Source organism: Drosophila persimilis, unplaced genomic scaffold (assembly GCF_003286085.1).
Source record: "Drosophila persimilis strain 14011-0111.01,24,50 unplaced genomic scaffold, DperRS2 tig00000000-arrow-pilon, whole genome shotgun sequence".
Lineage (NCBI taxonomy): Eukaryota > Metazoa > Arthropoda > Insecta > Diptera > Drosophilidae > Drosophila > Drosophila persimilis.
The window spans coordinates 18560869-18584204 of NW_020825288.1; the positions used below are offsets into that span (position 1 = coordinate 18560869).

General features: G+C 35.3%; 4 protein-coding genes across 7 annotated transcripts; 2 read left to right on the forward strand and 2 right to left on the reverse strand.

Moving 5' to 3' along the window:
- Positions 1–405: 405 nt before the first annotated feature.
- Positions 406–2291, reverse strand: LOC6591406. Its single transcript, XM_002016704.2, has 5 exons — positions 2090–2291; positions 1857–1992; positions 1432–1585; positions 1181–1367; positions 406–725 (listed from the first exon to the last, which is right to left on the reverse strand). Exons 1-5 carry the CDS (start codon positions 2182–2184, stop codon positions 512–514), a joined length of 786 nt encoding a protein of 261 aa, XP_002016740.1. The 5' UTR covers positions 2185–2291; the 3' UTR covers positions 406–511.
- Positions 2292–3116: 825 nt separating this feature from the next.
- LOC113567336 (uncharacterized protein DDB_G0290685-like) lies at positions 3117–5368 on the forward strand. The gene is made up of 4 exons (XM_026994795.1): positions 3117–3170; positions 3229–3455; positions 3519–5130; positions 5186–5368. Exons 1-4 carry the CDS (start codon positions 3130–3132, stop codon positions 5268–5270), a joined length of 1965 nt encoding a protein of 654 aa, XP_026850596.1. The 5' UTR covers positions 3117–3129; the 3' UTR covers positions 5271–5368.
- A 2743-nt stretch (positions 5369–8111) lies between these two features.
- On the forward strand, positions 8112–18248 carry LOC6591447 (protein anoxia up-regulated). 4 transcript variants are annotated; one of them, XM_026984299.1, is made up of 7 exons: positions 8124–8281; positions 11662–11688; positions 13589–14050; positions 14159–14271; positions 14512–14642; positions 17083–17269; positions 17329–18248. In XM_026984299.1, exons 1-7 carry the CDS (start codon positions 8207–8209, stop codon positions 18176–18178), a joined length of 1845 nt encoding a protein of 614 aa, XP_026840100.1. In that variant the 5' UTR covers positions 8124–8206; the 3' UTR covers positions 18179–18248. The 4 variants fall into 4 exon arrangements, with proteins under 4 accessions (XP_026840102.1, XP_026840100.1, XP_026840101.1 ...); XM_026984300.1 differs by lacking the exons at positions 17083–17269; positions 17329–18248 and adding exons at positions 14756–14923; positions 15717–15952 and having other exon boundaries at positions 8125–8281; XM_026984301.1 differs by lacking the exons at positions 11662–11688; positions 13589–14050; positions 14159–14271; ... (1 more) ...; positions 17083–17269; positions 17329–18248 and adding an exon at positions 9871–10845 and having other exon boundaries at positions 8112–8281.
- A 185-nt stretch (positions 18249–18433) lies between these two features.
- Positions 18434–23085, reverse strand: LOC6591448 (synaptic vesicle glycoprotein 2B). Its single transcript, XM_002016706.2, has 9 exons — positions 22980–23085; positions 22741–22902; positions 22520–22682; positions 20761–20882; positions 20088–20499; positions 19828–19951; positions 19470–19753; positions 19249–19376; positions 18434–19194 (listed from the first exon to the last, which is right to left on the reverse strand). The coding sequence occupies exons 1-9, from the start codon at positions 23050–23052 to the stop codon at positions 19148–19150; spliced, it is 1515 nt and encodes a 504-aa protein (XP_002016742.2). The 5' UTR covers positions 23053–23085; the 3' UTR covers positions 18434–19147.
- Positions 23086–23336: the final 251 nt, after the last annotated feature.

Consider the following 23336-nt stretch of genomic DNA (forward strand, 5'->3'; position numbering starts at 1 on the left):
GAGCTGCGTTGAGTTTTTGTTTTATATTTTTGCTTGTTTTCGTTGTTAACCATTCAAATTCGTTCTTAGAAACACGTCTTTCAGGCACAGTTTACATAGCAAGGTGTGATAAAATGGACGGACGACAGGCATGGTTGTATCGACCCGATTATTGCTGCTGATCAAGAATATATTTCAGGGTTGAATATTCTGGGTTCCTCATATATGCTGAAAATCTTAAAATGTTCGGTTTAATATCAATATTAGTTGCGTCTGCCGGAGTGAGCCATACTGACTAAGTATCGGGTATAAATGTTGAGCTGCGGTCTCCGCAGCAACTCACAACGTTCCCCCTCGTTTTTTTTTTTTTAATCGGTCGTGTACGATAATTGTTTACACGCATTGCAATTAATGAAAAAAATTAAATTAAAAACAAAAATTAAATGTTTATTTTGTTAATGGAATAATATTTTGTAATGGTTCCTGTAATATGCTAAAAATAAAAAACTTATTAAAAATCCAATCATATTGGCTATGCTTTCTTTTCTCCGAAAAGCACAGCAGGTGTCCGCTTTCCGTGTGAGTTTTTCTTAGGAAGAAGCTTTAGAAGAATATTTGACGCGGATTTACTGTCCAAAGGGCAATTGGAGTACACTTCTTCGCATGGTTTATCGTTTTCGCGCTTTCCAATTTCCAATGCCTCTTTTATAGCCGTCCCATCCAAAAGGTAGTCCACCAATACATTTCTGAAAATAGCATATTGTCGATATGTTATACGTAAAAATTCCTTTCATCATATACATGCACGTAAGGAAAATATTACATCTAAATTAATCTTAATACTTATAAAACTTAATCCACCAAATCAATACAATTTTTGTTGTCGGTAAATTGTTACAGTGTTTGGCAACAATTAGCTTAGAATGAACAAAAATAAGCCGACAAAAAAACCATCAACATTTTTCGAAAATCATTTTCTCATTTCTACAGTTACCGTGATGTTGCAAGCCACGATAGCAAACCATCAAAAATGCATACCAATTGGCCGTTTAAAGGCATCTATGTGCATCTACATGCATCTGTATGCATGATTTGGCTCTTTGTGACTTTTCCCTGATTCCAACACGCCGTAAGACGGTTGAGGCCATAAAGTATAATTTAGCAAAAAAATACGACACTAAATATTTTAGCTGTTACTTACTCTGAAAGCATATGAATAAATTCGTCCATTTGGTCCGAGGTTCCACCCTTCATGTTATATTCAGTTGATCGAACATACCCGCAAACTGTGCGCTGCATGCAGCTGGTAGAATCAATATTATTCTGACTCAGTACATCGTCAATTTTGCTTATCATTGTGCTGAGAGACGTAAGATCATTATCCTCACCTGTACGAAAACGAGAACTAAACACTGTATCTGGCTTTAAACACACACAAAATTGTCCACTTACTTCGTCCATATCCTCCGTAACCACCATGAAAAGCGGACAGAATTTTGGGTATTAGTATAATGGCACCAATGCCGACCAGCGTGCCCAACACCACGCCACCGAGATCCAGTTTTATGGGATTATACGCTGATAGTCCTGTACCGCCAGGATATCCCTTTATATAATGATGATAACAATTATTTATGCACAATTTAAAGTGTTAAATCGTAGTAGTATTTTACTTTTAAACACAAGCTTTTCTAATTACTTTCTCTCACTATCACCAAAAGATAAATTTGATTTTGTTATATCCATCTGACTATTATTAAATAATAACCATAATAGCCAACTGTGGTCTAGTAAGGTTAATATTTTTTGAAAATATCCATTGGGAGATGCTTTGAAGCTATAATTTAATTAAGTGTCATGAACATGTGACTACGTACATTTAAAGAGCCGTAGCCTGTCGTGTATCCCAGCCGTTCAAGTCTATCTTTAGTTGAGGCTGTCTGCGGCTCATTCAGCTGTGTCTTATTTTCGTTGTAGTATGATCGATTACGCTGAATTTTTTCAGAATTGAATCTAGAAGAGAATGAAATAGTTTATCAAAGTGTAACAACATTAGAAGTAATTCCATTACCATTATGCTAAATCAATTTGCAAAAAGAACTTAACTTACTTTTGACCTTCGTCATATTTGGGTATGGCGTTCGTATTACTTAGTATAACCATCATGCAAAGGATCTGCAGAATTACGACGCAATTTACATTCATAATGGTATAGTATCCTTTAGCGGTTCCAATTTGTTGTGTCGTTGTGTCTGTTGCTACAATCTGTTGTAAGCCCCGCTCCAAACTGGTGTTTTCAGAGAGACCATCTCTACTATATATATACTTTGCTAAAGAAATCATGCAATTTGTTCATTTTACAATTTGTCAAGCAAGCACTATGATGTGCATATTATTTACGTATTTATGAAAAGTGAGGAAAGAAAATCATTCTAGCACAACGACTGAGCACGTACCTGTCCCCATATAGTCACTTTCATAGGTATTGTTAAATATGTAAAGAGGCACATACATATGTATGGCCAAACATACGTATATCTTGCGGCAGGCACATCACTGTATGTAGTATGTATTAAGTATCTTTACGTTTAATGCGACTTTATATTGCATACTCAATTATTTAACAAAATTATCACAGCCACAGACACGACAAAAACACTTACTAACAGCCATGCTATGTGGGCGGATAAGTTGGGCACCCATGCATTTCAAACAAAATTGTGCTTTGTGTCGCAATCGGGGTTTGGAGTCAGAGACACATGGAAGTGTTTGCACCTGAAAGGCTCGGTAACCATTATTAGAGGTACCCGACCAAATGATTTCTGGTATTAAGTCACTGACATGATTGCTCGTCTTTTCCCAAATAGTCATACTGCCTTTACCCGTTATTCCCAGTGATAGCCTTGCTTTTCGATCGATAGTTTCTAAAGCAGCTATACTACTTAGATTATGGTCTGATCCATTGGACAGACGAAAATCGATAGATCGTCTCTCCCCTTGCCACCTGTGCCTCTTCAGAGTAAAGATACTACAAAAACTCAAGATTTGATATTCGAAAACCTTTGAATTAAATGTCTGATTTAAAAATTTTAGCAATATTTTTAGATTCAAAATTTAAGATTTATGAAAAATGCACATGCTCGTAATAAAATGGTTATGGACTTAGATCACTGCTGTGATCCCGCATCTAGGTAAGCGAGAAGGAATATTTTTTGTGTTAAAGCTAAAACAATTTTATTTCTGGCATAGTTCATCAAGTTCAACCAAAATATTCTGCAATACAAATAATATTTGTAGCTCTTGCCGATGTCATCGCTGTTGTACGAGTTCATTTTTGAATGATCATACCTATTCTTTGCTGAAAAGGATCTGCCATAAGATAATAAAAAGCCATAGCCGTCAACAGTGTCGGGAAAATTATTCAGTCTTCGAAGGAGGTAATAGTACCAATCTACGAACGCCTATCGATCAGCGAGGTTAGCTTCAAACATGTTTTTTGATTATTATTTACTATTTCATTTTTGTAATATGTAATTCAGGTTCGTTGAAGGATTTGGGCTGGCAGAAGAGACGTAGCGAGGAATACAATAAAAGAGGACAAATTAGCAAGGATCGTCGGCGGGAAGAAACTGATGAAGGTAAATTAAAGCCCATAATCGATTTGGGCCCCTTAAAGAAGTCACTTAAAGATAAGGGTAGTAATGACGAAGAAATTAGGGCTTCGAAGAGATTAAAGAAAGGATCAAACGGAAAAAATCAGCTATCCGCTGAAGGAAAAAGTGAAGATCGAAACAAAAATAGTGCCAAGCCCAGCCAAGATGCAGATACAAGTGTTTTATCCAAAAAGTCACGAAAAGAGAAAGGCCGGGGTGGAAAAGGAGACGATAACGAAAATGGCAATACAGAGAAAGATGCCTCCAAAAGATCTGTCAAAGGTAAGGCTCCAGAAGATACAGATGGCGAACACAATAAGGACAGCAAAGATAAACGTAAAAATGAAAGAACGAAATCCCAAAGCAATAAGAGCCAGGTTGAAAAAGATAGCGGGGACATTGATAAAAAAGATACAGATGTAACTGCATCTAGAAAGTCGCGAAAAAATAAGCGCCGAGGCGATAAAGACGACGATAAGGAAAGTGGTAACACAGATGGAGAAGAATCCAAAAAATCTCGGAAAGGAAAAAATGAAAAGGAAATAGATGGCGACCGCAACAAAGAAGCGGGTAAAAATGTATCTAGGAAATCCGATAAAGACAACAGGCGAGGGAATAAAGATAACGATGACAATGGTAACAGTAAAAAAGATAAAACTGAATCGGGAAAATCTATGAAAGATAAATACCGAAATGGAAAAGAACTGGAAAGGGAAAAAAGTGATAATGATCAGAACGAATCTAAAAAAACTATTAAGGGTTCAGGAAACTCAAAAAAGCGAAAATCTCATATTGACGACGATGATAATAATCGATCTCCGAGCAATTCAAAGAAAGACCAAGTTGATGGATCGGGAAAGTCTATGAAAGATAAAAACCGAAGTGGAAAAGAACTGGAACTGGAAAAAGGTGCTAACGATCGGAGCGAATCTAAAAATCCTATTAAAGGTTCAGGAAATTCAAAAAAGCGAAAATCTTATATTGACGACGATGATAATAATCGATCTCCGAGCAAGAAAGACCAAGGTGGTGGATTTTCGAAATCTAAAAAAGGCACTACTGGGGAAATCGGAGATAAGTCTATCGATGACAATGCAATTAATGGCAGAGTTGACATAGGCGGTTCTAAAAAAAAATATGGTGATAATGCAAGAAAATTAAATACAATTAGTGTCGAAGATAAAAGTAAATCACATGGACTATATGAATCAGGTGCAGGAAGAAAGTCATTTAATAAAAAGAAGGGTGTAAGTAATGACAGCAATATAAATAAAAAGAAGAAACTGCGCCCTTCCAGTCAAAGTGCCTCTAAATTAAAGGTCGAAAGTAAATCCGGTGTACGGTATGGTATCAAAGGGTCGAAAAACATTCAGGTTGACAGGCCCACAAGCAGATCTGAGTTAAACAGGCAGAGATTCCTCAGGCCTAGTCGCTGCGATGAAGTTCGGCCGTGTGATATCCTGCGTACCCATTTGGAGCAACGAGATCTTTCAAGAGGGTATATATACAGCTCATTGTAAAAACAATTTTAATTTATACGCTTTTCTTTTCAGCTTTCATAGCTGTCCACGAACCAACAACTGTAGGATGTGCACACCATGTTGTCTCAATGGTGTGACTGGCATATCTTGTTGCTGACTTTTGAGAACGTAATACGTTGATGCATACTTTAAAATTATTATGAGGATACAAATTATTTAATTACCATAAAGAAGAATTTAATACGTATATATGCGTATACTAGGCGTGTTCATAATTTACTAGTTTACATCTATGTACTTTCTCATTTTCGGATGTTTGACCATGAGCTTTTATTTCCTTGCAGAGGGTATTCATATTTTTAGAAGATGTTTCAACGTCGAGAATCATGTCTCGTTTGTACATACATTTTTGATCAGCATCAAATTCGTTTTAAATATGTCCTACTGTCTGTTTCGAGGAAAATTAGTTCACTTTTATGGCACTAACCTTTTATTTTGGTACAAACATACATATATATGTATGTAAGTTTCGTTTGGTTTTCTGTATTTCAATGAAACTATTAAAAGGGGGGTTTCCATACTATTTTACGCAATAAATATGTAAATATATGTATGTAAGTCCATAAAAACTATCGGTTCAAAACAAAACTTCATCAAAAGGTTTTATTTTTTGTTTTTAAAGTTTTTTTTATTGTTTCAAAAAACCGCTAGAACTAATGTGTTTTTATAAATCGATTACAAATAAATATTACCAAAATATCATATATGTACATATGCAATATCATAAGCACACCGTGTGAGATTCTCATAAAATCTTCTATTTTGCTTTCAGTGGCCAAATAAGCAATTTTTCTGTAACCTTGCTTTACGAGTCATTCATTGGCTCTTTTTAAGGTTAATGTCACACAAAATTTTGTTTTCGAGTTTTCCCGTGGATTTTTGTATAAATATGCCTGAAACACCCACACATGCCATTGAATTTTGTGAGTATACAAGATTTTTCATATTGTATATTCACAAATACATTTCATTTTATTATTAGTATGGGTGAGTAAATCTTTACTCAATTTTGTTGGAAAACAAAATTTATTTTTATCCCATTTTCAGGCATGTATGTATGTACATATGCACATACATACATACATATGAGTATTTTTTGAATAATTAGTTACCAGATACATACATATAATGGTAGCAGATTTTCAGTGTGTACTCTGAGGTGGAGTACCATGATATTATTCTGAAGTTTGGAACACCAAAAGCCATACAAAAGCCATTTTGTACTTTATCAGTATTTGTAATCGAGTGGAAATAGCAATGACTGTCTTCCATTAGTCCTTTTCCAGTCCAGTCCCTTATTTTTAAGCGAGCAAATTTTACATGTTCGAAACAAGATCAAGGCCCATAGTAAATATAAACTCGGCTTCCAAAAAGTATTTAATTGAGTATCATTTAAACAATCTTCCGATTAAAATATATCTGGTGTTTATATAGTCTTACCACTCCTTTTATGTGTGATAAGAGATATAAATAATACTACCATTGACGAATAACCGCAAAGAGGTCAAGCTTATTCTTTGATCTGTACTAAGTACATCTATCAAAAAAAATAATGTAAAAAATCGTAAACATATGTATGTACATAAGTACATGCATTCGACTGTATAAGCTATAAAAGATATGGCGGCTTTCCTTTGGGAGGATAATAGTTTTAGAGAGATTCAAAAACATCTGTGTGTTTTTTTACGTCGTGTTCACAATTTGATTGCTCTGGCACCTAGGAGTATTGGCTGTGAGATCCAGGTGCTTCTGCAGACAGACAGAAAATAAAATGGCCTATACAGATTCGACCGATGCTTATCAAGAATGTACTCATATAGTGGCTAGTGAAATACAGTCTATGAAATACAAGAATACAGTCCTTGCTGTTGATGATACTGTTGGTATTGGAGATCAAGATTACTATTAGCTGTATACTAAAGGTCATATTTTAGGATATATTTGTTACTTTAAAAAAAATTTGAAAATTTTCAAAACAGTAATTTAATGAATTGTATGACACTACGAAAAGTAACACTTCGAATATAATAATTCTAATCCCAAAATCTAACAGATAGAACTTTTCTCTTTTTTAAATATTAATTTAAGAATTTCCCTTATTTTTTTTCGTATTTAATTTATTAATCTGGTATATATAGTATTGCAAGCTGCATTCAAATTATGTCAAGATTTTTTAGTGATTAATTTAGTGGGGGTTTTAAAGAGTTTTAATATTTAGCTAGAAGCTATAGCGGAAAGTTCAGCTAGCAGAAAAAGATTAGCGATATACCAAGAAAATTTAGTTTTTAAATATATTTTTGTTGACAATGGGCTATCTATGTTTGTTTGAGACTAGATCAATTTTATTTTACTTAGAATCTACCCATAAATGTGGTTTAGTTAAAAGTAGAAGTATACTGTAGTACTTAACAGCCGAGATTGTAATACTGTATAATGATATCAAATCATTGAATATACCGGACATATGTAAACTCTTGTAAGTACGTACATATGTACATATGTATGTGTGCCGTGCTATTTTCTATTCGTAGGAACCGTTTACCGCTAGAAACAAATACATATACAGTTTTTGAGGTATACCCTTTTGGAATAAGAAGCTAAGATAACTGATAAAAGAGTCATAAAAGTTTGTTTAATTAATGAATAGTATGTTGTTAAGACTATTTCGCAGTGGATTGTAATCGCTTGAAGATACATAGAACACATCAAGTATGAGTATGTGTTCGAGTACATGTACATTATTGAACACTAATACAGTATACACTTTAGACTGCGCGCTCTTTGTGGCCAGAGATTTTTTAAATGCCAAAAATACATTTTCGTGAGATAAATAGAAGAAGAGATAGAGAGTGAGAAAACATTGAAGGCTACAAAAATTTTTGAAATCGAAAAATTATAAGCAACTGATTCATGAAATTTTCGGTCAGAACAACTCGAGCGGGCGTCAAGTGAACAAAACGAAACGACTATACATTCGAACTAAAATCACCGAATAATTTCTAACAAGACAATTTCATAAAAAAAAAAAACAAAATGGTTTACGAAAGTGGATTTACAACTCGCAGAACTTACTCCTCCAGACCGGTGACAACTTCTTACGCCGTTTCGGTAAGCCTTTCAATGTAGAAAAAGATAACATTCGGTTGTGAAGTTTATATTTAATAAAATATGTAAAATTAATCTGTGCGTAAGATCTTAAATTTTACTTGTATTATCTCATTTGTTAGATTTGCTAACAAGTGTTTACCATACGCTGCGGATAAGTTTGACAAGTTTTAATATATTCAGCTACACAACACACCCGAATATGTATCTGAAAAAATATTTTTTAAACGCTTGTGTCCCACTTATTGTAGTCTATGTTTTCATGTTTAGAAGCTTTTTTACTTAAGAAATTGAAACACGTTTGAATTTAAACTCAGCTGCCACTTCAAAGTGTCGCACAATTATGAATATCGTATCTACAAATTTACTGACGGTACAATTCTATTCCAGTACTACTAATATTTTTACCTTGTCCTAGTTTCTGAAATAATGTATATACTACTACTATATAACGACAAGGTGACTTGTAAATATGTACATACTATATGAAAACTTATAGAAATTAAAAGCCGTTTTCTAGGGGTAATCAAATATTTTCCTAGGTAAATTTTAAAACATAATGAAATCTATAATGAATTAAGAAAACTCGTGTACATTAATCATTAATCAAAAATCAATGTGTGTGAAAATATGAACCTACTTTTGTAGGTATGTAGTTATGCATTTTTGTTCGTGATCCGTCGTTTACTCATGTTTTAAATATAACAAGCAAACACATTTTAAGAATTTGGAGGCCAATATTTTATTATTGTGCCTGAAAATGTGCAGAAAATAGACGAGTGAAATTCCAAACACACTCAAATATTTGATAAATATACATACATATACAAACAAAATTCTCTCGATTTTTTTTTGAACGCTGCGCCTTTTTTTTGCTCTATGCATGTGTAATACTAGATGCGCGCGCATTTCGCGTTTCGTTAGACCTAAAAATATCTTTCTGATTTCCACAATATATAAGCCAAAATCGTTGGAGGAGCTAGAGATCAAACAGTAGGAATAAACTTTTCATAATTTACATGTCTGCATAAAACTACATATTAGTCATACAAGTATGTATACATTTACGTACGTAAATAACATTGCTCATTAGTGTTATTGTACAGGCCGATGCGTATTAAAAAATTATTGATATACACACATAAATTAATAAATGCACATAGTAGATACACACATAGACGTAATGGAACAATTTGTAGGTACATATGTACTTATATCCTATGTTCAAATATACTCGTAAATGAATGTACATGTTTTTTATCTTATCCATTTGAATGATGCGCCGAATACTAACTACCATTCTACCATTTACCATATTAAGAAAAACTTGTACATATGTATGTATATGTAATCTTGAATACAAATTTACTTAATATTCATACAATACTATTTGTATATTAATATCACCCACAGCAGGCATGTAACTTGCAGAAATGTATGTATTTATGTATGCATGTACATATGTATGAGCCTTACTGATAAGATGTTTTGTAATTACCTGCGGAATACCGTAAAATATACTATGCACACTCTAACCTTGGCTTGGCTGTCTTAGAAATTATAAACGATTTGTGGAATTTTGGGCATTACAGAGAACAAACAGAACACCAATTGACTGGGAGAAAGTTCCATTTGTGCCTCGGCCTTCACTCATCTCCGATCCAGTGACTGCTTTCGGAGCTCGAAGAGCAGAACATGAGCAGCGAAAGAGATTCATACTTGATCCAATCAATAAGGCGGCAATAAAGCCAAATTATAAAATTGCCTATGAGCCCATTGAACCATATGTTTCTACCCGCGATAAGAATCGTAATCGGATTTTAAGTTTGGTACGACAACATATCGACACCGTTGAAGCCGGTGGAAATACGGCTGCCCGAACGTCCCGCGATAGTCTGGACAGTCAACTGCCACGTTTGCACCGAGCTGCCTCGGAAAGTCTTCCGGTGCGAAGGGAAACGTATCGAAATGAGAAGTCGGGCGCAATGTGCACAAAGTACTATTTCTAATGAACAGAACAGATTAAATGCTCCGATCCACATCGAAGACTACTACTAAAATAAACCATTTTCATAATATAACGATAGGACCTGTAGAATAGTCTAATATAAACATGTCCTTGTATTAACCAACTAAAATTTTTTAAAAGATTATTTTGTTTCGAAATGTACATTTACATGTACCCAACGTTTTATAATTTTACTATTGTACATCACAAGCACTTATTTAATGATGAGTTAGAAATACTCTACTGTTACTAGAGAATTCTATTAAAAATATTTAGCTCGAACATGTTTCAATTTCGTTTAAGTGGACATATCTTAAAAGTGTATCTTAAATGGTACAACACAACTTAACTAACTAAGCATAGTGGGGCAACATTTACTCAGGCCTTCTGCCCATGTTAACAGCTATAAATGTATAGTATAATCTCTGATCTGATATCATACATATCGATATAGTTAACATTAGTTGTTTGTGAAACAAAATTGAATTTAACATTTTTATAATGATTGCTTGTGTTGACAATATTTTTTTACTTAAAAATATACAAATCGGAATTTATAGACTCCACGCTTAGACCTGTGCACGGACAGACCTGGTTCGCACCGCAGCCGCGCCTCATCGGACTACTCGTACAATGCGAAATCAACTGTCCAAAATAGCAGTTACGACTCTAGCAACCCATATTCTAGGCCGGAGCGCTCAACTTATTCGTCTACCGTGGAGAAAACATCGCGTAGTGGTCCAGGTGGTTCATACAACTATAGCACAGAGCGGACTAGTACGACTGGAGCTGGACCTGGCGGTTACAGCTATTCTTCTACCACTTCTGGAAACTTACCAGGTGGCACCAAATACCGCCACTTCTCTTATCATGTCTAAACTGTTGACATTCAAATGATGGAAAAGTTCTTCAAAGCTGCAAACATATTAATCTAATACAGCATTATTTAAAATTTATATCTTTAAATAATCAGCATAACCATCTAACTACGTATGTATGTATGTACCTCTGTTAATGATATTTTGGTGCTTGTTTTCAATTTGATGTACACTTATTGACTCGGACTAATCATTACTAATGTTCAACAATTTGTTTATGTTCCCCATCTCAAACACTTATAACTAAAAAATATTTGTGATACAATAAAAAAACATGCTCTTCGTTAAAAAACAGCATCTTTTTACTTTAAAAAGAGTTAGATACGATATTCATACAGTTGTAGGCTTTTGTTGTGGCGAAAAAAAATGTTTCTCAATGTGTAAGGTTAGAACAAAAGTGACAAAAGTTTTAGGTGTATTACCTGCAAGACTGTACAGTTAAGTTCAATAACTAGACGACATTTAATTTCTTCAATGGTGTTGTATATTTTTTGCAGTATCCGTCCGTTCAGAAAGTAACTCGTGTAAGTACGTGATTTAAAAAATGTTTGCATATACCTCTTCTTATTCATGTGTCTACAGTATTACTTTTCTTTTAATTTGACATTTATCACACTGCTTAATCACCTCTATAACCTCATCGTCACTGGACGCCGACTCGGTTAATTGAGACCTTAGTTACTAAAATATGCGTACATATGAATACTTCACTAGTTTTTACTTGCTACTTACAACTCCAATAGAAGAGCTCGATTATTTTTATTTAGTACACATATGACGCAGTAAGAAAAGCTTTGCGATACCAAGATAGTTTTCAATGTTAGATCGTGAACATTTTTTGTGAAGCGGACTGATGTGGGATTCATTCCAAGTTACTGGGAGACAAGACTGTTCCAAAGAGAGGTTGAAGAGAAAGGTCAAGGGTTGGAAAAGGGACTGTTCCAAAGAGAGGTTGGAGAGAAAGGTCAAGGGTTGGAAAAGGGACTGGCCTCAGTGTATTAAAATATAATTCGGTACTGGGTCCGCATCTGGATCCGCAAAGAACGAAAGTTCATAGATGTAAAACCTTTCAGAAGAACACTTTCCTTAAAGATAAGTACAACGAGGGGGAACGTTGTAAGTTGCTGCGGACACCGCAACTCTACAGTTATACCCGATACTAAGTCGGTATGGCTCTCCTCCGGCAGACGCCGCTAATATTGAACGACACGACAAAGAGTGCGTGCGAGAGAGACAGAAAATCAGTCTGAGCATGACGTCGGGCGCTGCGTAGCCACTGAAAATTGATTTGTTCCTTTTGGCTATAAAAATGATCTGATCTGATCCAGATTCGGCGATCTGATAGATATGGTGGTTATCTATGATTCTGCGTTTTTAGTTTTCTCGAATCTGCAATATTGTGGATGCAACAGATTTTCGTCCTTTGTGTGGGCGGAAGGGGGTGGGGCGAAATTTTGAGATATACGTTTTATAGTGAGATCTAACAGGAGTGGGGATACCAAATTTGGTTGCTCTAGCCTCCTCTATTCTCTGAGATTTGTGGATGCCCCAGATTTTCGTCCTTTGCGGGGGCGGAAGGGAGTGTGGTGAAATTTTGAGACCAAACGATCAAGGTCCGATATCACAGGAGTGTGGATACCAAATTTGGTTGCTGTGGCTCTTATAGGTTCTGAGATTATGAACTCACATTTTGCAATTGGCAAAACCGACCATGAAACCTGTGTGTTAGAGAGAGACAGAGCGAGAAATAATGAAATTGTTTTCTTGATGCTGGCTATAATAATGATACGATCGAATTCAGATTCGGCAGTCTAAAAGATATGGTCATTCTCTACGATTCTGCGTTTTCTGTTTCCTCGGCGGGGCGAAGACAGACAGTGCTCAATCGACTCGGCTATTGATGCTGATCAAGAATATATATACTTTATGGGGTCGGAAACGATTCCTTCTGGACGTTACACACATCCACTTTCACCACAAATCTAATATACCCCAATACTCAATTTGAGTATCGGGTATAAAAAGTAATAAAACAGTAAAAAATTATGTTAATTTACAATTATAACAAGAACGTAAACTTCTCTAAAAATGTAAAATGATCAATATTAGATTTAAGTAAATAACTACGAGTAGTAACTAGCGCAATAAACAGAAGTGTAAACTTTTAGCACTAGGATAAAGCATACAAATAAATTAATTCATTAATACAACAAAACTTTAACTTAGCTCTGTGGAGCTCGACCAAAAAATATACTTATGAATTCGCATAAATCATTGAAATTTATTTTCAACAGTTCATCATCTACCAATCCGCCTCTAAATCTATTTAGCTACATATTCTTTATCATTAATCTAATCTTAGCTTCAAACTAAGTACATATATTCAGATTTATGTTACCTTAATTTTTAACCGTCACAAAATAGGTCTACAAATCGAGTTATCCCATTTACTCGAGTTACTCAATACCTAGGCGTATCGTTACTGGAACTCGTCTGGTTACATCGCCAATCCGAGTTGTCACCTCCCCTTCAAGGGTGGTGTCACGGATTATACACTCTCCATCGCCTGTTCGTGTTGTCCGTACAACAACTCGTGTAATTTCATCTCCGGAGAGAACAACGTATTCATATACTACGCCAACGACCTACTACAGCCCAGCCCTTCTATCATCTTACACTTCGAAATATATCCCAACATCGTACACAACGTACACACCATCTTATCATTACAATCCTACAACAATTACTCGTGTGTACGCCCGGTCGGTTTCGCCGGTGAGGATAACTTCATCTTCCGTTCGACCAGTACCTTCGTATTTGAAGAGGCTACCTCCTGGATATGGTGCACGGGCCCTAACTAACTACCTCAATACTGAACCCTTTACCGTAAGTTTTTACACAGTGTATCCCCAATTTAAGTGATTGTGTTTAGTTCTGTGCTTTGCTGGACCTTTTTTAGTTTAAATAATTGAAAATAATCATTCCAACTTCCAGACATTTTCTGAGGAAACAAGCCGGATTCGTAATCGGGCACAATCTCTGATTCGGGACTTGCATACTCCTGTGGTGCGCCGAGCACGTAGTTGTACACCATTTCCAGTAACTGGGTAAGCCTTACAGAAAAGCCAATATTGTTTCCCCGGCACTTTTAAAGTATAAAAAGATATTGTATTCGAGGCTCATACTAACCCACTTGGAACCGACATTTCGTCAGGCGACAACATTTTGACGATTATACATACATAGAGTATAAATAAAAAATAAGTAGTTACACATTTCTGAATGTTTGGTTAGATTATCATTGTAAAAACAAGTTTTATATATATATCATTTATTTTTTAATGTAGCTACACATATGAACCGACTTCCCAAATGGCCCTAGATGCGTATGTAGCCCGTGTAACAAACCCTGTCCGCCATATTGCAAAAGAAGTGCACAATATATCGCACTATCCAAGGCCAGCGGTAAAATACGTTGGTAAGTTTTTTTTGTCTATGATACATACATATGTACTTTATACTTTATAAACTTTAAAAATGTTGGTTAGATATTGTATTATTATTTATTATTTAAATAATTAAAAAAAAAAGGTAAAAGTCATCTTGCATCAGTAAGGATTTGTGGTGACAAGGCCTATAATGTTAGAAGGCCAATGTACGATTCAGACAAAGTTCGAAATGATATTAACCTCTTGTCCTGGTACCTTAGACATCCGACTTGGAAGAATGATAAGCAATCTCTTGCTTCTCAGAAAGAAGGTAAGTACTGTTATATCCAATAACATGCCGCTTGAATATGACACCTGTATATATAGCAACCTTGCTTATATGTATACTATGATACTGCAAATGATCATTGTTCACTTAATTAAATACATACGCCTAAAAAGATATTTAGCTCCGCAAAAATCAATTTAGCAAAAGTAATAATTTAGTACACTGTTTTGTATTTGTAAGCATTAGACCGAATCTAATTCCCATCTAATGTCAGAATTTGTCAGGTCGGACTGAATTTTCCCATATATGTACATATGTATAATAAGTACAAAGGATGTACTATATTACATTCGGTTTGATGAATTAAAAATTCCGAAAAAAAAGGTTGGAGCTACTAGAGCATATGTTAATCAGCATTAATAACATGTTCTTGATTCTTATTTTGCCAAAGATCAATCTACATTTGTATCTTAGCTATCTTCATCGAAATATGAAACTGTATTTCTTAACGGTTGGTTATCGTCCGAAACAAAGTCGTTTATCTTACCAAACTTTTTTTCCTTCAATTGGCTGTATATGATATCTACAGACATACGTGCGGGTAGGCGGGACATGGCTCTATGGACTCAGCTGTTCATTTGGTTTTTAATACATAATTTGCTTTATAGGGTTCTAGGTACTTCTTTCTGTACGTTCAATATCAAAATCAAATTCCAAGGAGACCTTTTTTGCTCACTTGTAACTAACACACACATTTGATTGCTGCATTTTGATTTGTTACGTTCATTGTACTTCACTAACTTTATATGTTTTATGATTGATTGATTCTTTCCAGTTGAAGCTGTTGAAGTTGAGGCCTAAATGATAACATGCCTGATTTTTTGTATGGACAAACACTTCTATTATTTAAATAAAAATATGTAAAAGACTTTCTTTTGCGTGGTAGAAAATCAGCCAATATCGTACAAGATGAACAAATGATCTTGGCAAACTCTGGCGCTTTCACTACTCATACTAATTTATACAAGCCAGATTAGAGAAGATTAATAAATATTCAAACATTATAAACAACGTCATAGCATCATTTGTGATACTAACATTTTTCATGCGTACTATTTTAAAGTTGACCTATTTTTATTTTTCATTTGATTTGTCAAAACAAAAATGCATACAAATAAAGATAAAACCTTACATACCAATTTAAACAAATTTAAAAAAAAAAACACAATATAGGATTTAAATTTATAAAAAAAAAGGAAAACATACAAACAGACACACATCTAAATACATACATATGTTTTTTAACGAAAATTTTAGTTTACTTCCAACAAAAAATTAATCTCAGAACTTAATTTCTCCAAAAAGCTAAACTTTAAACTATATAAAAATGTTGAATGATAGCTGCAGGTGCCGAATAATTGAGATAAAAGGATTTTAACTTGAAGCCCTGCAATTATTATAAAAAGCATTAAATTTATCAGTGTTATTTTCATTTACGTAATTGTAGCTTACAATTGGATTGGTGTTGGTTAACATATGAGTGGTAAGGTCATTACGAGGCTTTTCCAAACAAAATATATTCGGATTTTAAGTGTACGACTGAGTGTCAATTTGCTGGGCGGAGGAAGTACCATTTTCCTCCAAACAATCGAATTAGATCAGCAAAACAACTAATTGAAAAATTATATAGATTCGATTGAACATATCAATTGATCGAATTTGTGTTTCCTGCCGCTGTTTTCGGTACCCTTAACGTTATATTATATTTGAATGCATACATACATACATACATATGTACATGTGTAAGGCCTGAATAAATGGCAAATGTAGAACCCGCCTTGAAGTCTATAATAATCTATACTTTTAAATGTATATACATACACCCATATACATTTTTGCTTAACACATTAATACCATTTTGTCTAAATTGTACACATCCTGTTTTTTTTTTTGTATTCTCATTAATGCCATATAATTACCCTAAAAATCATTGGCGTCTACTCTATCTGCAATTTTACCGTGCCTCGCCTAAGGTCAACAATACAATTCATTTGGATTAGTAAGTATTAGTGATACATTATTATGTAAATTACTGAGTAAAACAAAAATTTGGTCAAACTAATATTTAATTAATATATAAATTTAAATATAAATGATCCATTTAATTTTTTCAAAATATTAACGACAAGGCTTATTTGCAGATGCCGATTTAGATCCCAATCGTCCATCTAGAAAATTTTCTGCTCCTAGGCCTTTGGAGGATCCCGTCGATCTAGAGTCGAAAGAGAAGCAGCGTCTGCGCCAAGAACGACTCCTAACAGTAAACGAAGATGCCTTGGATGAAGTGGAAGCTGAGAAAAAGCGCGCTCAAAATGCAAGCGAAGAGAAGTGAGAAGTGACAATCTGAATTATTTGTATCCATAAATTTATTATATTTTACGCCTTAGAATTCTTAGGGAGGAAAAGAAACGTTTAGCTGCCGAAGCCGAGAAACGAAATATCAAAGCCAAGATGGAGGCAGATGCTCGCTTAGTCAGAGAAGCTGAAGAAGCATCCCAAAAGGCTGCGGAAGAAGCAGCCCAAAAAGCTGAGGAAGAAGCAGCCCAAAAGGCTGCGGAAGAAGCAGCCCAAAGGGCTGCGGAAGAAGCAGCCCAAAGGGCTGCGGAAGAAGCCCAAAAGGCTGCAGAAAACGCCGCCCAAAAGGCTGCGGAAGAAGCAGCCCAAAAGGCTGCGGAAGAAGCAGCCCAAAAGGCTGCGGAAGAAGAAGCCCAAAAAGCTGCAGAAAACGCCGCAGCCCAAAAGGCTGCGGAAGAAGCAGCCCAAAAAGCTGCGGAAGAAGCAGCCCAAAGGGCTGCGGAAGAAGCAGCCCAAAAAGCTGAAGAAGAAGCAGCCCAAAAGGCTGCAGAAGAAGCAGCCCAAAGGGCTGCCGAAGAAGAAGAAGCACGTATTGCAGAGGATGAGCGGTTAGCTAAAGAAGCACTTTTGGAAGAAGAACAACGTTCACGAGAGCATGAACTTAACCGCTTAGCGGAAATTGAAAAGCAAGCTGAAGAGGAGAGCGAGGGTGATCTCGCACGGCAGGCCGCGGAGCTGGCAGAGATAGGTCGCCAAGAAGCTGAAATTGCAGCTCTGGAGCTTCAAGCCATTCAAAAAGTTGAGGGGGAAACCAACGAACCACTTATTGAAGAACCAACCACACCAAACGAAGCAACCATAGAATTGAGCGCTACGTTTGATGACACTGTTGGTCAGGCAGGCGGGGATAGCTATGATGACGAATATGACGAAGACGAATAGTTTTTGAGTAATAACACATCTGTTATTTTAATTTCAAAAACTATTAAAATAAATATGATAAAAATTTTAATTTGTGGATGTTTTAAATTTCCCCTTTCTTCCTCCCTTTTCTGTCAGCAAGTAATTGTTCCGGACTAAATGGATGTTCTTTACACCACAGTCTTTACACTTTAGCTTACTGCTGAAAAGTGATTAGTGAAGATCTATCGATACTGCTGAACCAGGCTTCTTATTTCAATAAGCATTCGTTTTAGCTAAGGACAAATACATAAGATACATTGCTTGGTTTATTATGGTATGGTCATCCGAATGGGTGAAATCGAAAACCTTGGCAAGTTTAGTGCCAATTCCAGTAAAGTTCTCAAATAAGTTCTCAAAGTTCTCAATCAGAAAGGTTATCGTTTCTTCTTTACATTTTCGGTCGAAAACTAAATGAAATTGCGGAACTCATCGGGTTACATCTTCAACTGTTGAGGAGACTGCGATGAATCCAGGCCTCAAAACAAACTTGTAAAGCTAAACGTGCAAAACTGAAGCAAATGGTAAGATACATTTGAAAGCTTCATATTTTCCAGAGAGTAAGATTACGCCACATATTTCTTTGTACCGATTGATAGCTGCATTCATTGGATTGTCAGGATTCAGAAGAATTCGGGAATTTTCAATGTTGGTATATCACTCTCAAGCTATTACTGAGAATTTAAACTCAGCTCTGAAAAACATCGTCTTCTTCTTAAAGCCGAATCGAATTTAAAAGAATCGGCAATGTGTAACTCTAAATATGTACCTCGACTGCTTCATAGAGGAAAATTGATTTGAAGTTATGTCGAGCTGAGGGAATGATCGATTAAAATTAGAGCTACAAAAGCTAAGGAAAGGGAAACGTATGTTAGTATTAGTACTTAAAGAAGTGAAATGGAACTAGTGGTAGATATATGTAGCTTGTACATTTTTCGGTACTGTCCCTTACTAAGTAGATCTCCGAATTGGTATGATATAAACGAGTACGACACACACTGAAATAAAAACATTGTTAATATTTGTATACTATTCATTATTAAATAAATTACCAAAGAGAACAAAAGTACAAATAGCAAAAGTTATATTACAGTATGGCTGTAATGTAAGTCCCATTAAGTTGGTAGCTGCGATGATTCCAAGTCGTCCTAAGGACATGCAAAAGCTAACAGCTTTTCCCCTACAATTTGTAAAATACATTAAAAATATGCATAAATTCTTTTGGATTTGTTGTATTTTTAAAGGTAAATGTACATTCGAATGAGGTGTTTACCGTAAATGCGTTGGGACCAGATCAACTATTGCACCGAGCATGATGGAAATCGAAAGTCCCGGCAGAAGTATATAGAGGCAAAATAAAACTAGTACTGCCGTACGATTTCCAAAAAAGTGCAGACAAATACCAGAAAACGTTGCAATTATGAGCGCAACTAGTAGTACGTTTTTACGACCCAAAGGGTTAATCAGAGTGCCTTGAATCGAAAATCCAATTAAAAAGGCGACTCCAACAATTATGTTGTCTATATAAGTTTTGCTTGATATATGATCTGAGCAGGCCTAAATTAATAAGATAATATGTAATTTAAAAAATGTAATTCCCATAATTTAATGAGAAGAATAAGGATATGTACCAGTGTGGAATTTTCTGCTTTTGTGTCATACTCGCTTAATATTTCGCAAACGGTAGATGAATCATTGAAGGCCTCAGATGACCGGTTTACGATTTCTGGAAACCAAAATTGCATACCATTTGAGCTGCAAAGAAATATTGTACGTCATAATGAACGGTAATGCACTATTTATGTTTTAATAATTCAAGTAGATGTCTTATTAATATTTTATGTACTATAGATGGTTAGTTTACAAATGTTATTTTCGATTTTCGCTTTACCTGAAAAACATCCCAAATACTGCCAAATTGCTAATTATAAAGTAGAATCCGTGTGGCTTATGAAAAAGAGGGACGGTTGCACGTGCAATTTTTGATAATATACATCTGGGGATATTATCCATCGAATTCTCCTCAGAGTTAACTTCCGACTTGAGCATAAAGTCGTCACAATTTAGTAAGTCCTGGATAGGTTTGCCTCGATTAAACTTACAAATCCAAGCAACAGCTTGTATAGCTTCGTTGATTTTATTTTGTGATAATAAAAGCTTCGGGCTTTCTGGAAAGCGTAATAGTATCAAGCCGCCAATTAATCCGGGAAGAAGACTTATCAACATAATTAAACGCCATGGCCGAAAAACAAAATCGCCTATGCTGATCGACCAGTTAGCCGACAGTACCATCCAAGCAGTCACTAAAGTTCCAAGTCAAATTAGACAAAATAATAAAATATAAAAATTGTTGCTGTAGGTAAAAGTATCATATAAACTCAAACTAGTCTAGTTGACAGTTTTTTAAGCTATCTGTCTGAAACTTCTCACAGACTTCTTCACAGCGGAATCGCTAAGAGAACATAATATAGCATAGAGCATACATATAAACAGTTATTTTTAGATAAACTTATTAGAAATATCTGAAAAAGTATCAGCTATCCATTTTTTCTCGTAATTCTTACCTGGAACATATATTGCAGTCACACTGACGAACATTGTGGAATAATTAATAGCAACTGCTCGATGTTTGGGTGTATTGAATTCACTTAAATAGGCATACAGCGCAGCTGACACACCACCAATGCTATATGCAAAAGACATTAAACAAACAAAAAATAGCTTTAAACCATGTTAATTAAATATGACCAATAAATGTGAATTGTATAATGTAAATGGAGACAGACTCTATGAGAATTTGATGGATTATTTAACAGCATTTTTACGCTTCCAGCTGAACCGACTTTTTCTCATAGATTTTAACATTTCTTTTATAAATTATAGTTTTTGTACAACAGCAAAATTTTTGTTTTAAATTAAAAAAAAAAAATATTATTGTTTTACTATGATTTTTTAGGAGGCAGTGCTTCTCTTTTCACATAGTTTAACTTCTGGTTGTATTGAAGCTTGCAATTCTGAAAAGCTGATAAACACAACTATCTGGGAAGTATGGGATATCTGGGATATAGTGGTTTCCCAGCCACCAAAGCATTTAAGGATACGAGGGATACGGACATTTTGGCTAAGGAAGGCGTCGGGCTGGCCAATGGAACAATTGCGAAAGCTTTTCCGACCCCATAAAGTATATAAACTTATGATCAATCAATAGCCGAGTCAATATATGTCTGTCTTTCCGTGCGTCTTTCTGTTTGTCGTTTGTGTTTGACGCATATTCCTCAGAGATTATAAGAGCTAGATCAATCAAATAGAAGTTAGATAAATTAAGTGCAAGAACATAAGGGTCGTAACTCCTCTATCTCTTTTTCTCTATGTTTTTCACATCGCTCATGTATTCTACATACGTTCATTGTAACACTTTTTATTGATATAAACGTAACGCAGTCATATAAACACGAATTGACTTATAAGTGGACCGACCATTAGAAGACACGTGAGAACTGCTGTGTCTGCACTTACTGGATGCCTTACGTATATGTCCAATGTATGCCTTCTGCATATACAGACATATATAAGTTAACCACCAACGACTGTAATCATAGCTTTTAATTTTATAAATGATCAGTCTTAAGTTTGAATCTGAATAAAGCGCAGCGTATCGCTCGCCGTTGATCACTAATTCTTATTCATAATATTCGGCCAGCCACCGCTACCGAGTTCGATAACGAGCCCGAACGTTTCTATATCACTTAGCTAGTTAACGCTTCTGAGGAATTTCTTAACTAAACATAATTAATATACATGTATACATATTTATTTTATTTCCCATAGTGTCCCCACCCCAATTTTTGGAGGTCAGGTATGTTCATCAATAAGCTCAAAATTCAAACAAAAACCTTTCTCAAATTTTGGTTCTAGCGGCCGCAATATCACATTACATACTACATGTACACCCATACATTGAAATACGCAAATAGGCACAACAGAAAACAACAGAACATTAAAAAAGAAAGGAGCATACAATCTTTTTTTGAAAAAACATGAAAGCAGATCATTTGCGGTCTGGCTCATGATGATGACACTGGGGTAGCCGAACGCCAGAGCCGAAGACCCTAGGATTTAGTTTGCTGTGTTCGCTGTGCGACATGTTCGTTGTATGAATATAGTTGTATGGTTAGTGGTAAAACGGAAACTGTAATGATTAACACAGAATTTACATATGTTACCCTGAGACCCTGAGTTTAAGAGAATTCCTTTATAACGCCAATCGGTATGTTATCGTTGGTGTATCGACTAAATTTGTTCCTTGTTTAAATTCGCACTTACCTTATACCAACAAGTAAGTTAATTAAATTAAACATCCAAATGTTTGTAACGAACATAAGAACGAATTGTAATATATTGCTGGCGAACACACCGCATAGTAACACTTTCCGACGCCCAACGTCGTCGCTGATGTATCCCCATATATAGGTCGAGAAAAACAATCCTGTATGTTTAGAAAAATGTTCCTTTACGTGTGCAAATTCTAGTTGATTTCGACTCACCAGCAACACACGAAGCCATTATCAGACCTTTTTCAGCTTGAGTTGATTTAAATTCACATTGCGATGCGATTACTATAATACTCATGGATTGTTGAGCAGCCACAGACGTAATCGTCAGTAACCCACTAATAATTAAAAGTATCCATTGAGTTTTACCATAACCTGGGAACGGAATCGAAAATTTAGTCTAGTTACAAACCAAGTGACAAGTCGGGCCAAATCGTAACTGAATACCTTACCGATTTTCTCTAATATCACGTCATAGTCCCACAAATTTACAGCCTGGGAATTATTCTCTAACGAGTTTTGCATCGTGGCATACCAAGCAATCTTGTTGACTGGTCATTGCGCAATTGCAACACCATCTTTTATGCATTGTAGTCTGAAGTCAAGAGCAACTTGAGTGGGGCAAACCCGTTTTGAGATCAAAGTAAAATATTTTAATATAAACACATTCAATTGTTATACAGAAGAAAGCAGAAAAAACCAAGATCAAGTTCAATTAAGATTACGAAGTTTGTTGTCAGCCACAACAACCATTCGCTCTGGGATCATCCGTTTAATTTGTGTAGATATATGTAGATGTTTCCCATCCC